We start from the raw sequence: 20651 nt of genomic DNA, 5'->3' as shown, positions 1-20651 counted from the left end.
GTGCTTTTCTGTTTTTCAAAAAACAAAAACATTGACACTGAGGGACACCCCATCTGTTGGGTTGTATAGAAACAAGATTATTTCCCTAAACAGATTGAGAAGATACACAATTACACATCCAATAAGAAAACAACAAAAACAAAAAAACATTCATGTTGGAAGGAAAAACACCCCCTAAATCCCTAACCCTAAAGTTTACAGAGTCCCAGCTTTGGTAGTTCTGAACAATGATAGCCACACGGATTGGGTCAAAACGTGTATAGCATAAAGCAGTTTGGAAACACCGTGGTTCATGTGGGATCCAATGTTCATTCCGAATCACAGTTAAAAGCACACTGGGCCCCAGATGTACCAGGCCCAGGGTTCTGACCCAACCCATACGATCAGCATTCGTCCTTTGGTTTTGGTAGCATAAAACAAGAAAAAGAAGTAGGGCTGCAGTCTGCAGACACCAAAAACAAAGCTAACAAGCTCCTGCAAAATTGTCTCAGCTCCAAAAATAAACATTTCTAAGGCTTTGTGCAACATTTGCAATATACACAGCAGCCTTACTGCCCTCCCTGAGTTTGAGAGTACGAATTACTTACTTTAATTATGCAATTGCCAGCCCTTTGCTGCTTCAATATATCGATCAAAGTACACAAGGCCTATGGCATTTCCATTGTTCCTTTAATTGATCGAGACGACCTTCCAAGAAATAAAGGCCTAGTTCTTCTCAAAACAATACTCATTCCACCTTTTCTAGGGCCTGTTGTCTCATGTTAGGCTGTATTTTGGAATCTTTAGATCAAGAATTTAAGGGGACAAAATGGAAACGGAAATCCATCAGATTCTGCCCAGTACAGGGATTATTTCAAATTTCAAAATGATTACCCCCTAACATCCATAAAAAGTTAAAGGGCCCGTTTGATTTGTGGAATCATTCTAACTGTTTGGTTAGACGGATTCGAAATCCCATTTCTATTCCTGGTGGAATGGCATTCCCCCATACGAGGGACCCCTCTCTTGAGAATAAAATCCTATTCCAGCTGATTCAAATTTTTATTTCAATTCATTTCGGAACCAAACAGACTATGAGAATAGACATTCCAATTCAATTCCGAAGAACTTTGATTCTGATTCCGAACCAAAGGGATAAGTATGGGTTCTTGGAGTCAGCCTAGGACAGGATTCCAAAATAATTAACAAAGATAAGGATTTCAAATCTGCTTAAATTGGGGGAATCCACCCATTATTCCAAATTCAGCACTGGCTATTCGTTGAGTACAAGTAATAACTTGAGAACTCTTGTTGTTCATCCATATGATATGAGCGTGTATATGTCATTGAAAGCATCTTCCTTGACATCAGAGATTCAGAATTTTAATTGGTTCTGAGGTCTATTGTGCTCACAACAAACAAGAAGGATTGAGGGTGTAAAAGGCTGAGCCTACTTAATAATAATTGTAAACTAGAATTCTACATTTCATCTACTCCAAAAAAAGATCAAATATTAAATTTAAACAAGCTTGCCTGTTGGGATGAGAACAAAAACTCCCCCAAAACCAGATGGCAGGTAATTAGATATTCCCACATGCCAGATTTTTATCAGTTTAGTCCTCGACGACAAGTTCCGGTCAATCGGGTCAGTCAGTCTGATCAGTTATGGAGGGATGTTGTTGTTGTGGGTGGTGGTTGTGGAGGTGATTGTTCAGCGGATGCTGACCCCACCAGCGACCTGTGTCTCTGTAGGAGCTCCCGTGCCAATGCCTGAAGATCACCACCTCCTCCTGTGGAAGGAGGACTCTCGGCAGGGTTTCTCCCGCTTGCTCCGAATTGGCGGATATCCATTTGCTGTTGCTGCAACACCCATTGCGCAGGTTGCACCCCGGGATCAAAAAGTGTCGACAGATCGAAGGTGGCGGGCACGGTGGAGGCTGACGGAAGGTCTGATATTGAGAGCAGCGGTGGCGTCAGCAGTGCCGGAGGCGGCTGAGGCGGCGATGGAGATGGAAGCTCCAATGCTGCCAGATGAGCTTGCAAGTAGGATAACTCCGCTTGTAAATTAACCACCTACAGTCACGAAATCCACGTATTACGTTGATTACAATAACCGACGATGAATGATTACTGGTTAAGTTTTTAATCTTCTGATTCTGATCAATCCATGGCCCACGTCATTATACGTGTAAAATTCTCCTTTAGACAAAGTAACTATATAGATCAATCATCAGAAGTCGATCCATGAACAAAAACCAATTGATCCTACTCGAACCCATCGGAAGATTGAAGCTATTGTAGAGTGATGCTAAATTGAAAAGTTGGTGTGTGTTAATACTGCAAACCACAACTGAGTTCTCTACTCTCTAGAGAGAGAAAAGAAGAAAAAAAACTGTCATTTCTCCGTGTTTTCTTCCCAGAAAGAGAGAAAAGATCCTTAACAGTTTCTCAGAAAACGACTGCACTAAACAAAACCCTAATTCCGAGAAACGAGACCAACCGCCTTCTTGAATTCTTCTCCTTGGAGCACTGAAAAGAGAGAGAATTATTATACAGAAAGGGCGCGACCGCGCAAGCTGCGCATTACAGTCATGAACACCGGAATTTTTAATGTAAAGAAAGACGGCTCAAGCCAGCAAGAACCCCTGGCTGCATTAAAACAGAGTCGTACCTGCTGTTGAAGAGCGAAGATGTGAGCGACACAGCCATAGACGGGATCACGAAGCCGAGATTGAGCTTCATAGCAGATGGTGACGACCGCATCCAGTCGCTTATGAACCGGTATGTGCAGAAGAAGCTTGGATACGTTGCTTGCACCGAACACCTTGTGCACCGCTGCGAAGTGGGCTGCTCCCTGTTCTGAGTCAAAGTATGGCGCAAAGATGCATCCACTGACGCACTTACGCCTTAAGAACTTGCATGCACCACAAGGTCCTCCTCCTCCACCACCACCACCACCTCCTCCAACCGCACCACCACCAACTCCGCCGCCACTGGTGCTAGTCGTGCTGTTTGTACTCATCTTCTTGTGGGGGCTTCTTTGTTTTTGTCTCTTTTACCGCATCGCCGATCGAACTGAACAACAGAGGTAGCTAACTATGATGAAGAAGAGAAATCCGAACTCAAGAGTTCAACTTCTGTAATCTGGTTTTCTTCGGTAGGTCCCTGCAGGCTTTGTTTTGTAATTTTCTTCCCTGGTTTTATCTTCTAAATTCTAATCGAAATCTTTAAAGCCACGCGACGCAGCCAACCTTTTTAGCTGCTTGCGTGAAGCAATCATGCCATCAGCCTAGCGACTCCCAAGTCCTAACTGCTTCTCGTCCTTCCTCTCGTGAATCTAGCAACCCCTTCTCTCTCTCTCTCGTCTCTCTACGCATCCGAGTAGCTTTCTGGGCTATCTTTTGATTCTGTAATTGCAACAAAAGCATGAATTTTATAACTCGAGATGTGTCGATGGTCTGTCTATATTTGCCTGCGTGTTTTAAGCTGCGTGGAGGGCAAAAGACGCCAATCCTTCTTTCTCATCACTCTTTGCTTTCTCGTTTTTTTTTTTTTTTTTCTTCTTCCTTTGAAAATGACCCTCTTTCCCACATTAATATTTAGATCAGCCGTGCAAATTTGCTTCCTTCTATGAGTCGGAGAATGCAAATTTGATACCGTATTTACTCTAGAGATTTTCAAAGGGATAGATGAGTAAATACGAAGAGGATAGGAGGACGTCTTTGTCATTGAGTCTAGACTCCATAATGGGGAGCCAATCGAAGTCAGGGCCAGTTCGGCGTTCAAAGCACGGGTGGAGCCCACTCTCGTGTACTTGGACGAGTAAAACATAGCCACGTGTGAGTCGGTGCAGAGGAACGTAACGGCCGGTATAAGATGATCTCATGGAGGGGAGTGGGGCCCACGCGCTTATGGTTTTTTGACGAAAAGGGGAACGTTTTTTCGCTTTTCTGTTCCCGATTCCGGTTTTAATAATTTAAAATGAAGGAAATCATGAACAGTTCGTAACGGCGCATCGCCGCGCCGTCCGGCTCTTGTCCAATCCCTGTGCTGTGATGAGGAAACAAGACAAAAAGCCCACTTCTTACTTCTGCTCCTCCTGGACACGTGCCTTGACGGGATAGTTTACGTACCTTCATTCCCACACAATTCAGTCCCCCGGTACACTCTGATTGGACGTGTTCCTAGACGAGTCACGTAAAGAATCTCCAACATGGCAGCCTAGTCAGCCCTCAATGGCCACGTCACATGAGGCAAAAGTTAAAACACCCAATTCAGTGGTTCACCTTGGTGATCTTTGGTTTCGTGGGCGTTTATTGAAAAAACGATGGCACACGAAGGTCACATACATAGGAGTTGGTGTTTATTGCATACGGTCATTAAAAAACTGAAATGTTTTGATTTATGTGCATGAGATATTTGGAGAAACGTCAATTTTCTTGAAATGTAATACTGATGTGGTGCACTTTAAGCTCAGATGGTGTTATTTGAAACACCCATAAAACACCCAATCAAATAGATAAAGCAAAAATGTTTAAAGTAACGTTTTTCAGAAAAATGTTTATCTGAAAAATTGTCCCTTAGGAAATGTCCACGGAATCAAACATATACTTGGGTGGACCCAATCTAAGCCTAGACCTACCCAGCCCGCAATTGTACATAGGCTGGGCTTAAATTTTCAGTCCTTAGGCTGGCGGTAGGCCCAAAAGTTTAGGTTTTTAAATTTGTTGAACTGGACTCGGACCTAGTCTTTAGGAAGCCCAATACCTAATTCCAACGCAATTAGCCCAACCTAAATGCAATCAAATTTTAATACGTACGGAGCTCGGGTTGAATAATTTGAGCTTGACCTTGAGGTCGAGCTTTAGGCCCAATTCTTAAGGTTGGGCCTGGATTGAGTTAAAACCTGGCCCAGCCCACCCAATTCAATGACGAGTTGTTATAGGTCAAATTGGCCAAGTGATCAGTCCACCTGGTTAAGATATAGGATGATCCGTCCAGGGAAGCCTCTAGACGAACCACTCTCAATGTTTTGCTTTTCCCCGCCCCGATTGATTGTGACAACTAGCTGTATGGAGCGCATTAGGGAGCATGCATGTGTTTCCAAGGACCCCACTCACTTTTAACCTGATAAAAGATGTTAAATCCGGGGGCAGCTGCATCTCCAATCATCAAAAGGAAGGATTTATGATTCCCTGTATAAAGTGAAAAAGGGAATCGTGGGATTTGTGGCCACTAAACGGACCCATCTTAGCTGTTTAAAGGGTGATGATCATGTATCATGAAACGCCCCCCTTCCATCGAATCTCTCATTAATCAATCTCCTAGGATTTTATAGTTAATGAGTAATATTCTTATGGAATCATACAAATCATCTTACACCAGACATCTCCCACGTTTTCTGTGGGACCTATATATATGTGGGGCCAACGTACGTGAAACGACACAATGTCACAGATATGCGGTCGACTGGTCGTGGTGTAAGATGAGATGACGATTAGGTAAGTTTGTATTGCTCTTAATTAATTTATGTATAATTAGAATAAATAAATACTAAGCATATATTTAAATTTGATAGAAGTGGGGCCCCTGAGTTCCCCACTCGTGCGGTCAAATGCATGGGTTTCTTCTGCTCATGTATTAGAGGACATGTGTTTAAATTTTAAAAACACGGGATGTCGCCCCAAGGTTGGACAAAATAGCTGCTACTTGGATTTGTTTATTTAATCAAAAATTTCAGACGTTACTAACGGGTTGAAAAAAAAAAAAAAGGATTAAAAAAAAAAAAACCATAAATCAGTCAAGTAGGAAGTTTGGACCAAAGACCAGACTAAGTTTTTAGTCTTTTACGAGTCTCCCCCGTCAATCCCTAGCTGTGATTTATTAATCTCTCTCTCTCCAGGCTTCAGCCTAGGCTACGCAGAGATTCATGGACACGAAGGACATGAGTTTCAGGGTTGGAAGTCACCTTTTCATGCTGATTTTTGGTGGCAGATATACTGTTTCTGTTACATAAGATGATGTCCATCTAGAAATCCGCCCCATCTTACTTCAAAGTGTTCATATTGTGGAATTATGGCTAGGGGTATCAATTGGACCGAATTTGGTCCAATATGAGTCTATTACAGATGGACCAGGTCCAATCTAATTTGATGAATATTTTGAATCATTTTGGGTCGGTCCAATTTATTGTTTGGACCGTCCAATGTGTTTAAATTGGTTCCAATGCAAATTTGATCCATTGACACATGTATTTTTATCTTCTATTAATAAATCGGATATTGGTTTAATTCGACCCAATTTAATATAAATCCATTATGGATGGATCCATCTAATAAATACTTTGGACCATTAAACTTAAACTGATCTAATTCAATGTTTTATTGGTCTGTCTAATCCGTTCAAATTGATTTTGATTTGAACAGGATCCAACCTCAAACCGGTCCCTTTACACCCATAGTTATGGCCGCAGACTAGATTGTCTTCTCTCTCTCTCTCAAACATATACTTATACACTCAAGGCTATGTTGGGTTTAAAAGAAAAGGTAAGGAAACATATACAAGGTTTATAAAGGTTTTTCCACCTTTTTCATACTTTCTCTACCTTTTCCTTCAAACCAAACGCAGAAGATTCTACTAATTGGATTACTGTTTAGGGGTCAGTGGATGATACAGTTGTCTTAGAAAAGACTCATTCAGTAGACACGCATTCACACATGGGCAATTGGGTTGCCTAGGCTGGGAGGAACCTAAGGACTGCATAATAGAGGTGTAGGTAGTCGGTGGCTATTACACTGTTGCTTCCGTCTTAAGCATAACAAACCACTATGTGGCAATTAGTTGGGGGCTGTACTGTTTTTGTCCATTCCATTTCATAATATTATACATTTGATTTTCTGTCTAATTTTGCATTTCAATTTTTTGGCTTGAAATATAATTAGATTTTATTAAATAAATGCAACCCCTAAATTTTATATCATTTAAGTTATACAAAATTGTTCTAAATTACAACTAATAAATTTAAATAAGTTTTCATTGATCAAAGTTGGCTAAAGTTCAAATTTTACTTTTGACCACGAGGAGACCAGGCAGAGTACAAAAAAGTAGATAATTTTTTATGGTTCAATTTGGAAGGAATATAAATAGTGCAAAATTTTGTATTTTGTATGTATTTGTAGTTATATTCTTTTCAAACTGAGCCTTTACTTTACTACAAGGAAATAGATAAAATAAGTATACACACAAACTCGGCCAATTGAGCTATTTTTAACTGCCTTTAAACCCAAAGAGGAACGTTGCATCAGATTGGCAGAGGGTTTGTTTGATTTACAGGAATAGGGTTTGGAATCGGAATTGGATTGGACCATTTTAAATCTAACCATTTGATTGGACAGAATCAGAATCTCATTCTCATTCCTGATAGAATACCATTCTCCTATCTAAGAAAACTGCCATTCTCTCCCCCTCCCTTGGGAATGAAAATCCATTTCAACTGATTCAATTTCTGATTCTGATTTCGACTTTCATCTGAACCAAACAAGTGAGGGAATAGATTATTCTAAGGGGTTTTGATTACGATTCCACTTCCAATTCCAACCGTGAGCCAAACAGACTCCAAAACTTTTGTTAAAATCAACGCAATTTATGTAGCTGACACTATAGTTGTGGCCTAGGATGCTGAAGCTTTCCCTCTCCATCCTTGGTACAAAAGGCAGGATAAAGGCTCGGATGCCTCTACCCCATAACCAAACTAAGCTTTTTTTTTTGGGTGGAATTTTTATTTTAAAATGAAATATTTAAAATTTTCGTATATGTGGACCTAATGACCATTTATGGTCGTCTACCCATACCCAAATAAGAAAAGCTAATTATACTATAACGAGTAGGATTAGAGATCTTACTCTCACCATTGCTTTTATGTATGTCCCTGTCAAGGGCGTTTCTGCCTTTTCATATGGGGTTTGATAGACCTCCACACCAATTATCAAGAGAACGACGCATATAAAAGCAAGAGTGAGGTTAGATGCCTAAACCAGTAGAATTGGCATCCCTCCAAGTCCAAAGTCCGAACACAATAGTAGATGGGCCCATACTTTAGAAGAATAGAGCCGGGGAAGAAGATGACAAACTATCAAAAGCCCTATCATATTGACATTTGAAATAGAAATAACAATTTGTATTTAACAATCCAGTAACATTTCAGGTGGAAACTTGAAATAGTAATGGTGACAAACACAATTACAAGGATTTCTTAAACATGTTTGCATTCAAAATGAGATCAAAGTTTACATTTTCTTGACAAAAATTATCAATAATTGTATTTGTATTGACAAATTTTTAAACGGAAAATTCCACTTTAGTACCCTGAACTTTGGAGGTAGTGTAAAGTTAGTACCCGAACTTTCAGATGTGTCACTGCAGTACCTAAACTTTCAAAAAGTGTCAAATTGGTCCCTACCATTAACCAACTGTCAATTATCTATTGATAATGTCAAAAATACCCTTGAAAAGAAGACATTGCTCATTGTCTTCTACCTTGAGACTGAACAGTAATGTCACAATCTAAAAGACTAATGTAGAGGTGTTTTGAGATTCTAGACTAATGTAGTAGTCATTGTATTCTACCTTTAAATCTAAAAGACTAATGTAGAGGTGTTTTGAGATTCTAGACTAATGTAGTAGTCATTGTATTCTACCTTTAAATCTAAAAGACATTCTTGTCTAATTATTTCTTTGCTTTCAATTATTGATTCCCCCTATCATATTTCATCTTTTTTGCTCTCTTAGACAATGAACAGTAAGGATAGTTTTTGGCATTTAAAACAGATAACTGAAGATGGATTGACAGGGACCAACTTTAACACTTCTTGAAAGTTTAGTTATTGCATTAACAGGTTTAAAACTTACGGTACAATTTTACACTACCCCCAAAGTTAAGGGTAACAGTGGAATTTTCCCATTTTTAAACCCGAAATTATTTCAGGAAAATTATCATATCTTTGTATGATTTGTATTCGAAACATGTCACAATCGCCATTGATGTGCCAGTTCACTACCAGAGAGGAGGCCAGTAGGCAGCGGTCTTTGAACAGCCTTTTGACATGTTGATGATAGGAGATGCATTATTACAGTGTACTGTGAGAGATAAATCGCATGCATTAATTGTCCAACATTGGATATCAGCTTTGACGTAATCAGCCGGCCCACAAGTAGCTTATTACATCAAGACAGATTGAGCCTACTTTCATTCACTCCAGTCTCCAGCCGAGACTTTGGAATAACTGACTGACGAGTGACAAACACTATTCTGGTACAAAGTACGTCTCGGTTCCAAATTCCAATCACTGGATCATTCGCAATTTCTTCTGGCAGCCTTGTCATATGTATGGTATGGTCCATTAGGTGTCTGTACGTGATTCTCAAGAGCTTCCTAAAAACCAGAGCCCGGCCTGCTTTGATTCATTGCACAAGTTGGGCTTGGGCCTGGTTAAGTGACAAGACGTGAACCAGTTATCTTCATTGGGTGCAATCAGCCTACCACATCATCTGCTCTGTCCATGAACACAACCCATGAGCAAAACAACATGTTGAGCCAGGAGCAACCCTGAGCGGATGATTCAACATTCAAACTACTACTGTAGTACTGCTATCTTATGGTCCGTTTGAACTAGTAGACTACAGTAGATTAGACCATGATCTGATTCAGATTATACCTTCGAGTTTGGACTTAAATTGATAAACATGGGACCAGTTTAGAGTTCACGAGAGACTAGTAAAACCCATAAGCTATTCTTGTTCATGCTCAATTAATATGTGCAAATGCCAACTGCCAAACCATCTCTGAAGATCGTTATGGATTGCATAATCACAGGCCAGAAAGGGGATTAGGGGGAAGACTCTTCCTGTATTCATATTCTTTGGTTGTCTTAAGCAAGCCCAATTGCATTGTCAAAAACAGATATATTCCAAACAATTATTCTAAACAAGAAAATGATTAACGACAGGGTGAAAGATATGAATGTATTGGAAGCCATTTACCAATGATGTATATGGGAAATGCCATCAAATGCATCATAAGTTCTAACAAGAAAAACAGCATCTCCAGTTTGGATACAGAGGCACCTGGTTGAAATGCAGTGCAAATCTTTGGTATCGAACTGTCCACAGTCCAGCTGTCCATTCTGTGGATATCAGAGGCTTCTAGGAATAGTTGACTTGTTTTTCTAAAAACTTCTCAATGTTCCAATCTATAGCTCAAAATCAAGTCATCATTTATCTGTAAGTAATAACCATATCAAGGCAAGATAAAAGATTACTTAAATCATCAAATAGACTCCAGAGTTGGAACTTACAAACTGGGCCAACTCTTTAGCTTTTTCATTATCAAAACCAAGAGCAGTTAATATCTTGTGGCCTGCTGATTCTTCCTCGGACCAAATACCAAGAAGTAAGTGAGTTGTTGTTATCTCCCCACTTTTACCTGCTCTCCATAAAAGATTCAACCGAATAAATAAAGGATATGGTTATTCAAACATCAATACATATGTAAGAGATAACAGGTGGAATGACAAATTCAAACTAACATCGTCGAACAAAAAGCATCCAAACTAACATCAGATAGGTTAGAAAATATTTTCATATTTCCAGCGCACCCCTCTCAAGACACCAGAGAGCTAGAACCAACATTAACTGTCCTGTGTTTTTTTTTTCAAAGTAGTGGTCCTGTATTAATAGACAAAGATGATCTACAACACATGTGGCTTATGATAATCAAGCTGCATGTTTAATAGTCCCATCTAAGGAATGATTTTTTTTTTTTTGATCAGTAAGCATGAGTTTTATTTAAATTTCAGATTGGGAATAGTGTATACATTTTGGTGATGGGATTGATGATCCCATTTAAACACTCTTTTCTGTCCCTCATTAAAAAGCAGCCCAAAATAGTTATTATCTCAACACCCCTTGTTTTGCTAGATAATTAGCTAACCCATTTGCACTCCTTCGGACCCACTTAAATTCAGCCTCAACCTCCTTTGCAATCTTTACCACTTCCCTAATTGCATGTTTAAAAGACCACGGGGTATGGCTACTGTTTGCAGCCCAGGAAATGATCACTTTTGAGTCCCCTTCCACTTCAATACACCTGTATCCCATCTGTTTAGCTAGCTCCAGACCTTGTAGTAATGCCAAAAGCTCAGCCTTTAGTGAATTAATTCCCCATGCCAATCAGTCCTGAGAATGTAGCTAGTATCCTCCTTTCATAATTTCTGATTACTCCTATACCTGAAATTCCCAGATTTCCAAGGGAGCTCCCATCAAAATTCAGTTTCACTTAATTGCCTTCTGGTGGTTCCCATCTAAGGAATGTTCTCCATAAGTGATTGAATATTGCAACATTAAGGTTCCAGAAAAATTCTTTTGAAGCATTTCACTTTTTTTTTTTTCCAATTCTCCATAAGGAATGGAAAAGGCTAGGTCTATTTCATGTTGTTAACAGGCACAAGCCCAAAAGGATTCTAGTCTACCAGTTTACTATAAGATTTCAGTTGAAAGGCTTCAAGAATAAAGTAGACCATAATAGAACAGTTCCTGGAGATAGACAGCTAGCATCAGCCCCAACAAAATATTTGTATTTTTGTGCAACATGCTATTGAAACTAATGTTTCCTATAGATAGACCTGTGCCATCATTCTATTTATGCATGTGTATATGCATCTTTTATTTCACTGATCTTCTTGTCAATCAATTTTATCATTGACTAGTTTGAGGTCATGAATATTTTTTTTTTCTAGTTTGATATTATGGATACCTATTGTTTAAGAATTTAGCATAATAATAAACTAATAATATAAGTGGAGTTTTTTCCCCCAAACTTCAGGTGCAATACTTGTACGTGAACAAAGAGAGAATTAAATAAATAACAGATAATTTCTATGCTTTTTGGTAAAAAGGGAATTTATTAGAACATATAATTTAGAAAGAAGAATAAAATTGTGCATTTAATCCATTAATGCTTTCCTCATGTATTAATCTTATCATTGACTAGCTTGGGTTATGGGATCTATTTTTTGAATTAGATATTAAGGACACCCATTATTCAGGCCTAGTTCGCTTACAGTTCAATTTCATTTATACTGGTGCAGAAGTATAGGAAAGCAAATAAGTTGTGCAAATTTTGATTTACTTTTATTTTGGGATATATGTTGTTTTGATTGTTTGCAATGCGGATGAAGTAAAATAAAACCTGAAGCAGAGTAAAGTAAAACCAAAAGCAAAAATGAACCAGAATTTGCACTCTCTTGCATTTGTACTAGTGCAAATGAAATTGGACTTGTATTTACCAATGATAGTACTTTTCTTTCCAATTTCAGGTGTAATAAATATCATTAATTATAGGTGGGAAAAGAGACTTAAAATAAACAGCAGGGAATTCCCATTCTTATTGTAAAAAACAATTCATTAGTAATTTATATAAAACAGAACAACATTAATACACATGATAATAGTTATAAGGGTTATCATCCCCTCCCCTTTCCTTTTATGTTTTATTTGGTAAGGTTCTATCTCAATATAAGGCTTTTTACCAAATGATAAATATGAACATGAAGATTAGTTAGGGAATTACTTTTACCAAATACCAATTTATGAACACAACACAGACAAGGGCAAAAGCTCCTGACAGAAAATAGGGTGGTATGGTAATTGGGAGGAACACCCATATCCACATAAAAAGTACAAAGTTTAGGTGTGAGAGAAGACGGGTGTAGAACTAGAGAGAGTTCTTCGTAGTAGCTTCCTTGTTACATACAAACCAGTGAAACCACAAATTGGGTTGTTGAATCTGCACATCTGAAGGTTCCCTGCTTTGCTAGTGTACCAGCCACAGAATTGGCTGCCTTCCTACCCACTAAGCTTTGCTCTTTACTTTGACAAGAGAAAAGTTTCCATCATCTCCTTTCCTTGGTTTGTGAAACTTCAATGAGTTTAAGATGAGGTAGAGAATTATACCCAAACTCCTTCATCCCCTTTCTTCTTTCTTTCATTGTCTTTGGCTTCTTTCAGTTTTGTTTTGTTTTGTTTTGTTTTTTTTTTTTTTTTTTGCCATAAACCACCAGTAAGGTTGACTGTTCTCTTGCATTGGTTCAAGTGGAATTTCTTCCCCTTTCTCTCCCTGTAAGTTGCATCAGATCCGATCCCTACCTAGCCTACAGACAACACCTTGTTTACCCAAAAGAAAATTATAAAGAAAAGAGGTGGGATGTTTTCTATTCTATATTAAGGCAATCCTGCAACAATTTTCTTTACCCCCTTTTCATAAAACGACTCATGCACAAAAAGTATATATGAAATTCTTTTTTTTTGATAAATAAGTATATATGAAATTCTTGTGCATTACTGTCCTAATCGCTTGCATATCTCTTAAATTCATGTTGTACATAAGGAATAAATTTACAAATGAATCAAGTCAAGCCTCTAACTCTAAAGCAAGTGATTTATTGGGGCTAGCTCTTGCTTTGCATCTCAACAGAGCTCAAATTGTATTTTCTCTTTTGCTTTGTACTTTTAACCTTGATTAATAAAAGTTTTCTGATCCTCTACCAATAAAAAAGAACAATTACATCAACATATCTTCTTGGAATAATAGCATGAAGAGATGGTGCTACAATGATCTTGTATCCAAGACAAAGAGTCCCAACACAACAAATAAAATGTCTCCTACCCCAACTCCAGGGCATTGCTCATGCATCTAATAGTTTCTTCTTCCTTATCCTTAGTGAAGCACAGAAATAATAAACTAAAGATGTAGACATACCAATATAAGTAATGAACACTCATTCTTGAAATATACAAAAATAATAAAATACGAAAGTTTGCAACTACAAGAGTGCACAAAGACAACAAAACTACCTGATTTCAGTTTCTCATCAACAGCCCAATCAAGGGCCCTTTGAGCTGATTCAGTCAATGGAGGATGCTCAGGACTGAAGAAATACATGTCAGATTTTCCAAGTTACTTGATAGTTTCTTCCCGCACCTTGAAAAGTGTAATTCCATTTGCTCGCAAAAATTTTGCTGCAAGACTGGTTCCTGTGGAGAAGCAAGATGATTTAGAAAAAAGATGTCTCAAGTGCATGGCCTTCGTGCTGGATTCATGGAGTTACAATTTATAGTTGAGAAGCCAAAATAATTAAAAAAAAAAAGTTAAACACCAATCTTCTTATCTGATAGGAAATTTAAATTGGAAAAGAAAAAAATGGAAGGGATATACTGCATTGACAGGAGGATGTCAGATTGATCAACTCATGATCCAGTAGCCTCGGCAGGGCAATGTCCTGTCAGTGTTTCAGAACACTGCCTAAAACTTTATCCGGTCAGCTTAACTCAGTTCTATAACAACCCATTTTCCCAGGTAAGTCAACAACAAAAACTATATTGAACCTTGTTTACTGATAACAAAAAAGGTATATTTTACTAAAGTAGCTAATCAACTTCACCTCTAGAATCTAGATAGACTGTTTGTCACTGAGTTGGCATTTCTTTGGCCAATCTGAACATCTTGTTAACTCTAGCATCCAAAGATCTGTTGGACAGTGAGTTGAGATATCAGATCAGTCAGCTCATGATCCAGTAACCTCAGCAGGTCAACATGCTGTCAGTCTTTCAAAGACTGCCTAAAAGGTAATCTAGTCAGCTGAGCCCAGTTCTATTACAATCCCTTTTCCCAGGTAAGCCAAATGCCAATGACAAACACTTGCTAATATTAGACCTTGATTACTGAAAAAAGGATATTATATTAAAGTAATCAACTTCACATCTAGCAAGACTGTTAGTGAGTTGGCATTTCTTTGGACCAATCTGAACAATATGTTAATCCTGGAATCCAAAGATCTAGCCTTGAAGGACAAACCAATTGGCTTTCCTGTATGAGCCTTCTGCTACTCTAAGATTTGAATTATCAACAAGCAATGCAATTTTGGTCCCTATTGGTCAATTCCTATGTGATCACAACTGCCCCAAAAGTTAAGCTCCATCTACAATTAAGACCTTACATTAGAAAACTCAAAATGAAAAAAGAAATTAAAAAAAAAAAAAAACTCAATATCCCAATGTTCCATGGATAAGGTAACAAAACCCAACCATGTTCACAGTCACCAGAATGGAACCACAAATAAAGTGCAGCTCTATACCACTATTTTGATAACATCAATATTTTTCATAGAGAAGACATTACCTGTACAATACCATTAAGTCACTACAGGCATCAGCAACAGCCTAAAATGTCAAAATACAATGCATATAGGGACAAACTAAAATAATTATCAAGGCAGCAAGGTGAGACTAGGTGTCAGTGAACAAGCTTGCTGCCTAAGCACCTAGGTGGATACACATAAGTGACCAGCTGTCGACCACTGGTTAAAGTTTGGCTTGATTTGTTATTTTGTAAATTGGGTTGGACCAGGCTGGTTTGGTTCAGGCTTGAATTGGATTCAACTGAGTTTATAGCCTTTTACAACCCGACAGTCTTACAGCAAGTAACTACTCTTATCCATCTTAGGCATTTTTCTCCAATAGGAAAATGGAGGTTGGCATGAGACTTCCCAAAATGCTCTTCAATCATGTGTTTCCTTCTTCCATTATACGTAGAATATGTAGGTTGCATAGAAATACTCCAGCACAACCTTCATATCATATTCATGTCATACTACCATATTTGCATATGCTCCCTTTTTCCTTTTCTTCATCCTAATCAAAGATTTTCTCCTCTACAACAAAGAGGTAATTAACAGTGACAACATCTACAGGTACTGGGAAAGAGACTTCCCTCAAATAAAAAATTTTAGTTATATCCAATGGTGAAATCAGGCTACAACTTACGAATGCAACTTCACACTTGAAATTTGTATGATCAAGGGCATTGAAGAAGGTATGTGCCAAATCATCAAAATTTCTGTCAACTTAAAAAGATTTCAAGTCTTATTCTCTTGGCTCCCTAATTCGAAAGAGGGCATGTACTCAGGCCCCCATTGGAATGAGCGATTCTGTAATAGCAGAACTGAATGCAGTGCTCTATGGGATGCAAAAAGCCATGGAGATGGGGGTGAGAAAGCTAGTAGTTGAAGGTGATTCCAAAATAGTGATATGCTGGCTGAAACAGAATGAGAAGACTCCTTGGTATTTCAGAAATGAAATTAAAAGGTTCAGGAATTTTTCAAGGGACATGCAGTTGATAATTCAGTGGACTCCAAGGTCAGCCAATGGTCTAGCTGACCAATTAGCAAAACAAGGGGTGAATAGGGAACAGTGTTTTGGGATCAGATGTAAGACTAAAAGATATTAAAGCTGTTCTTATTTTTCAGGGAGGTAGCCAAGGCTACCTATGATTTATACATGCTTTATTTCGTTAAGTAATAAATTTTGATTCTGTTACTGATAAAAAAAAAATCGAAAGACAACTCCTAATTCCAGGTTTTAGCTCCTAGCACCTTATACAGCAAAAGAGCTTACACTTTCCTAAAGAAGGCTCTATTTTTATATTGTCTACCATTCTACTTCCATCATCGTGGCATTTTTGGCCAAGTAATCCCTGAAATATCAATTACAAAGAAAATGAGAAACCAGAATCCAAAAGAAACCTACGTCATGTTTGGTTCAATTCTCATTCTTTCTAATTCTTACCCAAGTTGAAATTCTAAAATGGACAAGAATGGATAAAAATAAGCAGAATGAGAAAATATTGCTATGAACCAAACACTTTTTCCTAAAAACAAATTCTTTTCAGAATGACAAGTGTTATATGTTGCTCAATTTCATTTTTCAAAAAAAAAAAAAAATTGTGCCGGTATTCACAAACCACCAGCCTAGGTCTCCAACAGTCAATGTTTACCAGTTGGCATAGATGTTTTGCAAAAGTGCTTCCATAAAAGTGCTTTTATAAAAGTACTTTCATAAAAGTGTTTTTATAAAAGTGCTTTAGTAAAGTACTTTTATAAAAGTGTTTTTATAAAAGCACATTTGTGAAAGTACTTTCATAAAAGTATAAAAGTGCTTTTATGAAAGTACTTTCGTAAAAGCACTTTCACAAAAGTAAACATCTATGGAAACAGTTTTGTAGGCAGAGTTTCCTCAAAGAATGAAATGAGCGATGGGGCATGATTATTTTTCATGTTGTAGGCTACTCAATTTTTGTGCTATGGAGCTAATTTTTCATTTTAAAAAGAATGTGGCCCTTGGCAAGAATTTTGTATCCAAACACTATAATGTTATTTATTCTTGCCCATTCTTGCCTAGAATGAGCAAGAATTAAGAGAATGAGGCCTAGAGCAGTGAACCAAACATGGCCCTAATTTTCAGGAGGAGAATGAAAGTTAAATGAAACCAGAAATGGTAAGAAGTGAACTACACATAGAGGTAGAATGACCTATGCTGCAGCAGACAGACAATAGTAGGCCGAACAATTTGTTTAATACAAATGCAAATTCTTAGCAAATGATTGCTACAACCATGCATGGGATAAACATTGGTGTGTATTTACCTTGGCAATTAAGCTCATTAAAGTTTTAGGTGTTCATCAATATTTGCATTGTCACTTAGGCGTAGCTAAAATCGATTCTTTTGAGGTTAAAACTCAGTATGGAAATCCATGAAATGTTATTCAAATAAGACATAAATTCCAGGAACTCCAGAAGCACTAACCCTCGACCAAGATTCCCATTAGAAGAGCTTCAGTCCCAGTATTCGGGTACTTGAGCTTCCTCGCTTCCAGTTCTGCCATCGCAAAAGACTTTATCGCCCTCTCGGACCACCTTCGCCATTACTCCACAGTCAACACAAAAAAAAGGCACGAATGTAAAATCAAAATCAGGCCCAAAAATTATAATGGAGCTACACTCATTTGACCTTACTTGGGTATCGTCTCGGCAGGAGCTCTATCTGGTTTTCTGTTAAGCAAGAAGACACTGACCATAACAAATCAACATTCTTCCAATAGATGATTCGCAGCAGAAAATCAAAATCCAAGGTAAATCCCGAACTTACGTAGTGGGAAGACTAAACGAAACAGTTGCAATGGCGACGTTTTGCTTACGAAGAATAGGCCTCCAATTGGAGGGACGAAGCCAAAGCCGATTCCTAAACAAAGAATTCACCAAAATTGCTGGTCTGGGATAACAATGGAGAGATTGGACGGATTGTGAAGCGGCAGTTGTTGACGGCAATACTAAGAGCGCTGGAGCGGCCATTGTCAGAAATCCAGATTATCGAGGGGAGACGAAGGACAAAGAGTCAAAGAGGAGCTTTAGCTAAGCTTATTATTGATACTGTGCTTTTGGATTCTCCGTTTTCATGAATTTCATGGCTGACTTCCCCCTCTTGCTTCTCCCGCTCACAAACACGGGCCGCTGCGTAGTAAGGAGTAGGGTGCAAATGGATGTCCGATCATATTCTGTCGGATTTGGACATCCTCTTTTCGGATCGGATAATCGGACCTGATTCGGATTGGATTATGATTGCCCCTATCCGATCCGATATATAAAATACATATGTATGTTATTTATATTGTTTATTTTTTATAAAAAAACATGTATATATATGATGAAATTAGTTGAAAAGATATTTTATTTTTTGTTTTTTATTAAAACTGATGGAGGTAGATTCGACCCGACCCCTTGGCTGCGCGACACGTGGAAGAAAACGGGGTGACCTGGCAGGAACGCCAGATCGGCACGGTGACATAGCACGGCCATACCCCAAGAAGAGGCCTGAGCATCCCGAGCTCCCCAATAAGAATCCCGAGCTCCCCAAGAAGAGGCCCGAGCTCCCCAAAAGGAACCCACACTTCCTAGGAGGCGAAACCCGAGCTCCCTAAGAATCCCGAGGTTAACAAAAGCCCGCGAGGGGCAAAGACCAGGACTAGCCCACCCTGGGTCAGTCCGGACCATATGCCGACACCTCGGGTAGTAGCGCGCTCCCATTTGAACTCAAGACTTCACCTCGCGCACCACTCCGGCACCTCGGCTCCAGGTCGCACAACTGTGAAACCGTATCTGATAGGTCCGTACTCTGAGGCAGCACAACTGACTGGTCTGGATCTGATAGATGGCAATCACGTCGTAACGGCCACCTGCTACCGCCATCTCAGTTGTGGTAGAGACGACCATGACAGAGAGGACAGTGGCGGTTATGTCTGCCCCCTACAGAGGCGGTTATACCTGACTTGACAGAAATTTGGGAGTGAGTGCACCGGGTGGTTATAAAAGACCTTCTTCCCCCAGAGAAAGAGGTATGTGATATTTGTGCTCTCTGGTCTTGAAATCTCTTATTTTCCCTTGCCTTCTCAAGAGTATTAACTTGAGCTTCGGAGTATTCCCACCGGGTTCCTCCCCGAAAATCTCCAATTTCTTCCTTGTTTCAGGCATCTTCAACTCCGTTAGAGGCAAGGTTACCGGCAGCTAAGACCGACCGGATTGTGCATCATCATTTGGCGTCGTATATGGGAATGACTTCAAAAAGCCTCCCCTAACCTTTAACTCTCTTCAAAAGAAAACTTAGCATTCATGGCTTCCTCCCGCAATGACAAACGTAACACCGACCTGAATGCTGTAGGAGAACTTCCTCAGCCCGCCACTGTATGCATCGGGCACTTCACCGTCCCCCTCTCGGCGGACAGAATCCCTAGCCTCAATGCGCCACGAACAGTGGCACCTGTGAATGTTCCCCTTCCCCCCTCTACCGAGACAACCTTCACTGAACCGACCGTTGTCCCTCTGGCGACCAGCCAGAATCAACTTGATGACTTGATGCAATGCATGCGGGCCATGCAAGCCCAAATGCAACAGTTCCAACAACACCAACTCCATCAGCAGCAAGTACTACACCACATTTCTCAGTACCACTACCAACAACAGTTCCCCCAACTGCCTCAAAACCAACCACAGCTACCACCTCAGCACCCTGCTGTCAAGCAAGTCAAGCCCTCTCCTCAGGGCGGGTGCCTTCACCGAGGGGAAGCTTCCCAGCCTCAAAACCCCTCCAGAAGCCAGGCCTCATCCCCTGGCAGGAGAGAAAGACAAACTACCCCCGCCTCGCAGCTCGCCGGTGGATCGGGAACCTCCCAGCCAATCAAGTCGGCACCACCTCGACACTCTAAGTTCGGGCTCCCACTCGCAGAGAACCAATTCGGCATCCTGGCCGCAGACTACCACCAGCAGTCTGAGCCCATTGAGCTCGGCAACACCGAAGCAAGCAGTGCCAATACCGGGCCTTCCAAGCAGCAGCGGAGGCGTCAGCGAAGTCGCCGAACTACCACCCGCGTCCTGCCCGAGCTCCAAGGTAAGGAAGAAGCAAGCTCGAACGAGGAAAAAGTTGACCCTATTCTTTCAGTCCCTTCCCCCTGTCATCAGAACTCCTTGCTGTTCCCATGCCCAAAGATTTCAAACTCCCTCCGCTAGACAAGTACGATGAGTCATTTGACCCTAGTGATCACGTCGATGCCTTCCAGTCCCAGATGCACCTGGTGAGGGCCAGCGAGTCCTGCATGTGTGTGGCCTTCACTACCACCTTCAGGGGAGTGGCCTGCACCTAGTACAGGAACCTGACCCCCGGGTCGATAAGGAGCTGGACCCAGTTTGTGCAAGTCTTCACCGCGCACTTTGTCACCAGCAAGTGGTGCCCCC

General features: G+C 39.9%; 1 protein-coding gene and 1 pseudogene across 2 annotated transcripts; both read right to left on the bottom strand.

The window, feature by feature from the left end:
* Nucleotides 1-1320: 1320 nt before the first annotated feature.
* Nucleotides 1321-3540, bottom strand: LOC104611129 (LOB domain-containing protein 30-like). Its single transcript, XM_010278062.3, has 2 exons — nucleotides 2651-3540; nucleotides 1321-2052 (listed from the first exon to the last, which is right to left on the bottom strand). The coding sequence occupies exons 1-2, from the start codon at nucleotides 2999-3001 to the stop codon at nucleotides 1639-1641; spliced, it is 765 nt and encodes a 254-aa protein (XP_010276364.1). The 5' UTR covers nucleotides 3002-3540; the 3' UTR covers nucleotides 1321-1638.
* Nucleotides 3541-9826: 6286 nt separating this feature from the next.
* On the bottom strand, nucleotides 9827-18389 carry LOC104611139 (ATP-dependent Clp protease ATP-binding subunit CLPT1, chloroplastic-like; annotated as a pseudogene). The gene is made up of 6 exons (XR_016085382.1): nucleotides 18016-18389; nucleotides 17883-17918; nucleotides 17674-17783; nucleotides 13888-14067; nucleotides 10332-10459; nucleotides 9827-10255 (listed from the first exon to the last, which is right to left on the bottom strand). The product of XR_016085382.1 is annotated as an ATP-dependent Clp protease ATP-binding subunit CLPT1, chloroplastic-like (transcript).
* Nucleotides 18390-20651: the final 2262 nt, after the last annotated feature.

The sequence above is a fragment of the Nelumbo nucifera genome, chromosome 4, assembly GCF_055504915.1.
Source record: "Nelumbo nucifera cultivar China Antique chromosome 4, China Antique-T2T, whole genome shotgun sequence".
In the NCBI taxonomy this organism is placed as follows: domain Eukaryota; kingdom Viridiplantae; phylum Streptophyta; class Magnoliopsida; order Proteales; family Nelumbonaceae; genus Nelumbo; species Nelumbo nucifera.
This window is presented reverse-complemented; position numbering and strand designations above follow the sequence as displayed.